Source organism: Triticum urartu, chromosome 6A, assembly GCF_056163025.1.
Source record: "Triticum urartu cultivar PI428250 chromosome 6A, HENAU_Tu73, whole genome shotgun sequence".
NCBI lineage: Eukaryota > Viridiplantae > Streptophyta > Magnoliopsida > Poales > Poaceae > Triticum > Triticum urartu.
Window position 1 is genome coordinate 409,882,481 of NC_141878.1, and position 9,453 is coordinate 409,891,933.

The 9,453-nt window shown below is 43.5% G+C and overlaps 1 protein-coding gene across 1 annotated transcript; it reads right to left on the reverse strand.

The window, feature by feature from the left end:
• Nucleotides 1–7,402: 7,402 nt before the first annotated feature.
• Nucleotides 7,403–8,105, reverse strand: LOC147965453 (uncharacterized). Its single transcript, XM_087528098.1, has 2 exons — nucleotides 7,666–8,105; nucleotides 7,403–7,427 (listed from the first exon to the last, which is right to left on the reverse strand). Exons 1-2 carry the CDS (start codon nucleotides 8,103–8,105, stop codon nucleotides 7,403–7,405), a joined length of 465 nt encoding a protein of 154 aa, XP_087384224.1.
• Between the last annotated feature and the right edge of the window lie 1,348 nt (nucleotides 8,106–9,453).

Here is a 9,453-nt window from a genome sequence, read left to right on the forward strand (position 1 = left end):
AGTCACTGGTTTCGTCCTTCCCATTCCTTTACTTACTGTTGGACCTGGTGAAGTCATTGTATGATTGCATTATCTTTTGTCTTCACTGAGTAACTGATTGTTCTGATTGGCTTCACACTATCTTCCTACCTGATCTATACTGCCTAGCTGCTATTAGTCATTGTGCTTTCACTTCATTGAATACTTGACTATGGCTTGCTTAGTGTAGTTTACCTTCCGCTGCATGGTAATAGGTTTATTTATATCGTTTGTCTTCGAAACTTCCATGTTTTGAAGACTTTCATAAAAATCGCCTATTCACCCCCCCTGTAGTCGATCACTAGCACTTTCAAGGGGGCGAATCATTTTTTTTGCCCGGACGCACTTCCTTGCATGCGAAGATGTAGCTGGTGGGTCTCAGTAGTCGGGGGGGCAATGGGTCCCAGCAGTCAGGGGGGCGAATCATTTTGGTTTTCTTTTTGTTTGCCCGGACGCACTTCCTTGCGTGCGAAGATGTAGCTGGTGGGTCCCAGCAGTCAGGGGGCGAATCGTTTTTTTACCCGAACGCACTTCCTTGCATGCGAAGGTGTAGCTGGTGGGTCCCAGCAGTCAGGGGGGAAACGTTTTTTCGCAAAATACGGTGGCCCGTTCGGTGGGTCCCTGCTGTCAGGTGGAGGAATCATTATTTTCCGCATAATAAGGAGGCACTTCCTTGCTGCCGACGTGGACCCAGCTGTCAGCCTCTCCACGTACAGTCCACGTCCGATGGAAGTCGTTCCTTGACCACGTTGACCACGCCGCGCCGAGAGCACCAGGGCGGTGGATGCTCACGCGAAGAGGAGTATGAGGGTTCAGTCTTTCGGCTGCGGTGTGAGGCTGCCGTCGCCGCAGGGCCTGGCCAGCGGTGGGAATAGTAGGGGCGGTGAGGCCTCCGCGGCAGCACAGCCGGCCACGGGAGGCAGGAGCAGGCGGCACGGCCGGCGCTGCTTTGGGCGGCTGGAGCAAGAAGACTAGAGGTTGAAGAAGCACTACGGCCGTTGGATGGACATCGTACGGTCACTGCAGCTAGAATCGTTTATATTGACTAAGTTGACAAAGCCCTTGGTACGTCAACTTAGTAGGCCCACAGGTCAGCTTCTGAAATGGTGCGCCCCAGATGTCAGGGGGAGGAATCATTTTTTGGGCTGGTGAAGCTAGAATATCCGAGATTGAAGAAGAAGCACGGCATCCATTGGATGGACATCCAACGGCCACTGCTGCTAGAACCGTGTGTTGACTATAAGTTGACAAAGCCGTCCATACGCGTCAACTCTGTTTTTTTAGGGGACGCGTCAACTTAGTAAGGCCAGAAGTGTGTGGTAGAGAACTTATAGCCTATTTGAGATTTGTAAAAATGTCTAGCCCATTTTTGAATTCTAATGGAATTTACTACAGCCCATTTACAGTTTGTTAAAAGTACAGCCCATTTCAACCAACCGTTCAAAACAGAATTTTTATCCGAAATTTCTAGTCAGATTAAATAAATTTATATTACGTAAAAATCCAACGAAACATTGCGCTCGCAACAATTAATGAAATTAAAATTTTCAATATTCAAAAATAATATTTTATAAAGTAATCACGTGTTTGGTGCATTTTTTATAGTTACTGCCCAGTTTTTATAATTACATCCCATTTATTATTTCTTAAAGCCCATTTTCTTCTTAAGCCTAATGCATCCCTCCTAGGAAAGATTTGCAGCCCAGCGGGGCGGAGAATAACAACTTGACCTTGCCTGGGTATTCCTAAAAAAAGTATAGCTGGGCTAGCCATTTTCAGCTTGAAAAAAATTAATATCTGGGCTGGATATCTGGCCTGGGCTAGACGGGCCATAGCCCGCCCATTTAATACCTGCAGCGATGTTTTCGTTGTTGTTCAGAGGAGAAAAATTAATATGTGGGTTAAACATCGAAAAACTCTGTAGTGCTCACACCTCAAAAACACAAATACTACTCGAGCTCCTTGGTCCCAGCTGTCGGCCGCTTCTTGTGCAATTCTCTCGTTTATTGACTACAACATAGGTTGACAATGGTGTGGGACCGTGATGTCAGGAAACCAGGGGGAAGCAAAATAAATTACTCCAGCGAGCGCTTCCACCTCTGCCTCGTTGTCTCCCGTGGAAACCCCTTTCCTCCCTTTTTTTTGCTCGGGCAAGAACCAATGCATGCAGCACGTCCATGCGGTTATTAGGCAAGAAATAAAAGCGCTTTGCATGCTATGAATTACGATGGCCTGCATGGGTAGCTAATAAGGCATCCTCTTAACTGCTGTGATTAAATGTTGTGTTTAGAAGAGAGAAATATTCTTCTTTTCCACCAATCTGCTTGCACCTAGGTCATGATGCACCTTCTAATACGACTTATTCACCTAGACGGAGGGATTATAGTTTTATACATATATATATATACATAAACACTATTCTGATCACGGGATCAGAATAATATTCTGATCACAACACGAACTTCCCGAGTAACGCGCCTGACCTTCCCCGAGTACTAGGTTGAACTTCAGCTAAAAGGTGTCCAAATGCGGCTTGCGATATACCGTTGGATAGCTATGCACATCAGTATCATGACCCAAGTTAAATTTTTGGCAAAATGTAAGCGGTTTAAGAGCAGCTTTGAAAACCGTTTTTTCTTCATATAAAAAATGTGAATCATATTTTCGATCGCATTTTTAAACCATTTGTCGGAATGAGGCAAATAATATGGCGTTAGAAAGCTGCTGCAAAACCGCTCCTTCCACATGTTGAAAGTTTTCTCTAATTCCCTATGGTTAAAGAGTAATTCGGAAAATCGTAAAATTTCGCAAACCGAATACCCGAGTTCGTATTTTCAACGCCATTTCTAAACGGCTAATCCAATTGAGGCAAATAATATGGAGTTGGAAAGCTCATGAAAATGCGCTACTTTTTTATGTTAAAAGTTTTTTATAATTTTGAATGGTTTAAAAGCAATTTAGAAAACGGTACAAGTTCCACTGATTTCGTATTTTCGAGCTAATTTTTTAACCGTACGTCCAAATCCAGCGAATGATATGGCGTTGGAAAGCTTGAAGAAATGCAAAACTTTTTTGTATATATTGTTTCTCCTAATTGATTACGGTTTTATGTCAGTTTTGAAAATGGTTAAAAACGAATTTTTGCCGTAATTTCTACAAACTTTATCGGAATGGGGAAAATAATATTCCGCTGAAAAGCTACGGAAAATGTGAAACTTTCTCATGTTGATGGTTTTCTCTGAATCCGGACCATTTTCAAGTAATTTCGAAAATGGCGAGATCATTCGTTCTGCCTCTATCGCGAAACTGATTCTTCGAAAATGCACCGCGTGAAGAACCTGAACTTCTCGTCGCGTGTACCTGAACTTCACTCTGTTTTTCACATGTTTTTTTGCTCGTAGCTCTCCATCCACTCACCAGAACACTCACCGGAATTAAGCAAGTAATGTACCGATGGAAAGCTGATGTAAACACGCAACTTTCCCGTGTTAATAATTTTTTCATATTCGCGATGATTTTAAAAGTTTTTCATCTCAAATTCATTCACTATAGTAGTCGAACTTCCTGCTGTTTTCAGGTTGAACTTCTGTGACGTATTTTCGTTTGTAATTTTCTCATTCATTTGTCAGTGTTACACAAATGATATTTGATTTGTACAAACCTCTCTCACAATAAATTTTTTAATTTTCTCCGACCGATGACTTGAACTTACACAAATGCTATTCCTCCCATTTTGAAATAAATTAGAAAATGACGAGATCATGGTTTTCTGCCTTCATCACGAATGGAAATGCACTGCGTGAAGTGGTTGAACTTCTTGGGCATGTTTTGTCTGAACTTCACTTTGTTTTTGACGTGCTGTTTTTTTATCAATAACTCCCAAACCACTTACCGGAATTGAGCAAATGATATTCCAATGGAAAGCTGTTGAAAACACTCAACTTTTCCATGTTGATCAGCTTTTCATACTCACGATGTTTCAAAATATTTTTTAATGCATAAAAATGTGTTTTTAATGGTATACACAATTTTTTAGACCATTCATCAGAATATAGCATACAATATACGGTTGAGAAGCTTATGAATAGGAGCATCTTCTTCATGTAGACAGACGTTACAGATTTTTGTTGTTTGAGAGCAGTTTTAAAAATGGCAAAAAGAACATCGTTTTTTGCCTGTTTTTTACATGTAATTGAAGGTCGGACGTCTCACACTAGAGATCTTGAACTTCACCGTGAGGAGCACGTGAACTTCTTGCAAAAAACCTTTTAAGCTTTTAGTTTTTTTTCTTATATTCCTATCTGAAATGCATTTCACGTAGTAGTTAAACTTCCCGCTGTTTTCATCTTGAACTTCCGTCACATATTTTTGTTCAACCTCTCTCACAAGAAATTTTTAACTTTCTCAGGCCAAGCACTTGAACTTCTAGCAACAATTTTTTTTGGACTTTGCCTTTTTATTCTTTTTAATACAAAATGCACACCGTGTAGTACGTGAACTTCTCACAGTTATCAATATGAACTTTTCTCGGTTACATGAAAATATGTGAGCTTTTTTATGAATTTTTAATCTGATTTTCTTAATCTTTTTTTAATGAATTTTGAAGCGATCTATTTTTAAAAGTTAAACTTCTTGTTATTTTTTTTGAACTTCTTGTTTTAGTTCTTTGATAACGAGGAAAATTTGAGTTTTCTATAATCATCAAACTTCTTCATCTTTTTAATATGGACTTCCTAGTTTTTTTCTTAATCTTTTTTATGAAATTTGAAGCGCTGTATTTTTAAAAGTTGAACTTCTTGTTATTTTATTTGTGAACTTTTTGTTTCCATTTCTTTAATAACGAGGAAAATTTGAGTTTTTATAATCATCAAACTTCTCCATCTTTTTAATATGGACTTCCTGGTTTTATTCATTTATTCCTATTTTATGAATAAAAATATTTTAAGACACCAAAACAACATTTTATGTGTGTGTTTTTGCATTGGTTTGCACATCAAACTGCGTCATCTTTAGAAATTGAACTTCTGCTTTTTCTTTTTGATTTCTTTCAACATTTTTAGCACGTCGAACCACGTCATCTTTAAAAATTGAACTTCTCCTTTCTTTTTGTTTTCTTTCAACATTGGTTCACACGTTGTGTACCGCGTCATATTTACAAATTGAACTTCTCCTTTTTCTTTTTGTTTTCTTTCAACATTGTTTTACACGTTGTGTACCGCGTCATCTTTAGAAATTGAACTTCTCCCTTTCTTTTTGTTTTCTTGCATGTTTCCTTGCATGTTTAAATTTATTTTGAACTTATTGATATAACACACTTGACCTTCTCGAACACAACATTTTGACCTTCGCAAAACATAAATTAAAGCCAAACTTTTGACCTACAGAGCATGTACAATTTTCTCGACTTTTTCAAGAATAAATGTTTAAATCGCCCCGTTAGTTTGACATGAACTTTTGCTGCACATTTTCAAACGTCAGTTTGATTTTTCTACAGGAACACCATCTGTATAAAGAACCTCCTATCGATTTATCGAACATATGTGGCTTTGTTAATGAACAAACAAAGAATTACTCTCAAAAAACATCTTCAAGTAACGGGATATGTTCCATGGGACCGGAAAAGCACATCTTATCATTTCTTTTACGATGAATAACATCAAGTTCAAACAAAAAAATAAACACAACAGCACTGCCTAATCTCTCGCAGAAATCTATCTCTTGCACTCAAGCGCACCAACAGCAAACAAACGAAGCAGCAGGAGCAAGACGGCACGACCGACGGTTCTACTCCACTATGCAATGTAGTTTTTTCATCTGAGACGGGAGGATGGAACTGCAGAAGGAAGAAGTTCAGCACGTGGGCAGAGTGAAGGTCATCTTTGGTTGAAGACGAAGATGGGGAAGAGGTTGGCCAGAGATGTGTGAGGAGGAGGAAGATATTTGACATCTGGTGGTGGCTCTGACTCCCCTACTCCCGTAGGATGCGAAGTAGCAGGAGCTGCGTGTCGTGGCAACGGATGGAGGGTCATGCCGCACCGACGAGCATGAAATGGTGGCGATATGGCCTTGGCGGGATGATGGAGGGGGGCCGCACCGGGGAGCACGACAACGGGACGCCAGAAGATGCGTCGGAGACCGCGAGATTTTTTAAAAATTGGACTTCTTGGTTTGATTCTTTTGTAATGTCAAAAATCCTAATTCTCAATAAACATTGAACTGCTCCTTTTTTTAAGTTGAACTTCCTGTATTTTTTGAAAACAAGGAAATACGTTTTTTAAAGAAAAACTTTTTTAAATGTTGGTTTTAATGTTGAGATGTGGAAAATCTTATTCCTTTTTAAAACATCGAACTACTATGTTACTTTAATTTGAACACGATTTTTTTAGAAACGTGAAAGTCCGTCTTTCTTTTTCTAAATTTTCTTTTTTTTCATCTCTGTACTATGTGTGTTCTCATGGTCGAACTTCAAAGTTTAGTTCCTAGTGAATGTTCTAAGATTGTTTCATGTAAACCATGTAGGGTATCGTTTATCTTCCAAGTTTATGATGAGTTTGACATTGTTTCTTAAAAAAAACAAATCCGAGAGCAATAGATGATATTTCCCAAATGCAATTTTTTATACATGAGCTCATTTTGAATTTACACGAACATTGTTTTGAGTGTCGACTTTCCATTTCTTTTTGCATTTAAATTTTCTCAATATGCGAACAATATTTTTATGTAAACAAATCAAACCATTCCACAAAAGAGTAAATAAAAATTGAACACATGGTTAGTGGTTTGTAAATGAAAAATAATTACAAAATATACGCATCAAACCATGAAAAACTAAGTGCTTGCTCTTCTAATTACATATGTGATAATAATTTAAGCAATATATAAGCCGGTTGATGGTTTCGTGACAAAGCGGTGCATGTCTCTCCACCACACGTTGATTCTATAAAAAATACCTTATCTTCTCATCGTAGCATACACACACCTTTGTCTATAAAAAAATCATATACCTTATCTTCTCATTGTAGCATACACACATCTCCATACCGGATGTTCACCCAAATCCGAAGTAGCAGTAGCTTCTTTCCGAGGTAGAAGAGCACATGCATCAGCAGCATCTCATGCTCACTAGAGTGAAAAACGGAAAGAGTAGACGTTGAATCGACTAGAACTTGGTGGAGAGCCGTGCTAGGACTTCATAGCTTCCAGCATATAGCCGTGGTAGAACTTCACACCTGCCAGCGTATAGCTTTTTGTAGAATTTCACGAAGCCTCTAAACGTCTTAAAAGTTAGCTCAATTGACGCACAAGGAAAAAAAATAAACTTTTACAACAAATCTCGTTGAAGATGCAGACATACAAGCATGCATTATTTTCCTTTACTGCGTTGTCACAGTGCTCGCTCCACACATCTCCTGCACAGTTCAATCAGTAAAAAGAGTTAAGTTCAGTTAAGAGAAATTTTGACAGCATCAACAGTATCAATATGCAGGAGCACGTCAGGGTCGGCTGCGCCTGTAGATATAGTTGAACTTCACACATGAAAAATAATTAGAAACACAGAACTAGACGGGGGAAGGAATCGATGCTTGATCTGGTTACAATACAACAGTAGGGAACAACAGAAAACAGAGATCGAGAAAGAATGCGAACTTGGAGTCTTGATGTGGTGCCCTGAGATGATGAACTCTCCCCTCGTAGAGGTCCATGCATAGATGTGGCAAGGGACAGGGAGGCAGCCGGACACCAGTGGAGGAGGGAGCTCCATAGGGTGGACGTCTGTGGCGGGGCAGCGGCAAGGATTGCCAGGGGCCGAGCGGATAGGGCGGCCATGGCATTGAGGAGCAGGGGCCCTCCGCCATCAGATTTTTTGGAGGAGATGCTGGCTCGACGGCGTTTGGGGCGGGTGACCAGCAGCGGTAGTGTGGAAGAACAGGATCAGTGCCTGAGGGCGCTTCTAGAGCTAGCAGCTGAACACCGTGGTCCGAGTCATGCCTAGTTGTCGGCATGGGGCTGGCTCGCGGTGATGCACAAGAGGCAGAGGGGCGCCGCGCGTGGCAATGTGTGGTGGGGACTTGGGGCGGCAGTGGCATGGCGGTCAAAGGCGGCGACACAGCGCCCGCGAAGGGCACCCCTGGCCCACTCCGGTCGGGTCCGGCTGGATCCGTGCGTGCCGACGCTCTCGGGGGGCGGTAGTTGTGGCGGCTACTCACTGGATGGTGGCAGCGAAGGAGGCGCGCGGGGTGCCAGCGAGGTCCGGGGCGGCGCCGGCGCGCCGGGGAGACTAGCCGGGCACCGGCGGGATTCCGGTTGGGGGCGCGGGGGTTGCAGGAGAAGGGTGGGGCAGCGAGTCGGAGAAGGTGGAGGGGGATCAGGGAAGATCGTTGTCTGATAGCTTTTGGATCTCGGGAAAATCTTGCTCGTGTCCTATATATACAGCGACTGTGATCCAAATAGTTATTCTAATCCTGCGATTAGAGTAGCGCTGTCCTATATATATATATATATATATTATATAATAAGGAGGCACTTGCGTACGTGAGGCTATGGACCTGGTGGGTCCCCATTGTCATCCTCTCCAAGTAAAGTCATCTCCTCGCCCGCGCGCGCTTTCCACCCAAAACAGTCAGCGCCGCCCGCCCCGCTTCCCGGTGCAGGCGATTGCTCCACCTTCAAACGACACAAGTGTCGTCCATCCGTCCATCTGCCGCCCACATTAATGATACGCGGTTGTCGAGGCTGCTACTCCAGCGCCACACGTCCGTCCCTCCTCCCGCCCACCATTGCTATATAAACTGTTGCGCCGGCCATAGCCTCAGTCATCCGCATCCGTTCCCTTTCTCCTGTCCACACCACTACTGCCCACCATGTCTTCCTCACGCTCCAGTGCTCTTCGGGACGGGCGGACGACGGACCACAAGGAGATGGCAGCCATTGCTGCCGACCGGCTGGCCGGCAGGCAGCCGGAGGACGATGAAGTCCCAATGGAGAACATGGTAGTCGACGATCCGGCGCCAACCCCCTCCTCTGTGCCATCCTCGCCGGTGCATTGCACCATGACCATCGGCGAGGCCCGTGCCCAGTATATGGACAGTGTGAGGCAGATGCGTCAGGAGAAGTTCCGTGAGGCGCAGGCCGACACCGCCTACAACCACCATCTCTTCCAGGAGCACCTGCATGCGGAGGAGCAGATCGCCGCGGAGCGGGCGGAGTAGGAGGCGCTGCTCGACTCGTACCGCTCCGCCCGCAAGGGCCACCTCGAGCGCTGGCGGTACCGCATGCGGGTGGCGGAGGCTGCGGCCGCCTACAAAGAGGCTAGTAAAGAGGGCAATGAAGCAGGCGAGGCGCTGTTTGGTGAGACCGAGGACGAGGCAGAGGACAATGCCGGCTCCGACGAGTCCCCGCTCCGCTGGCGTCGATGAGGCCCTGCTCCGCTGTGGC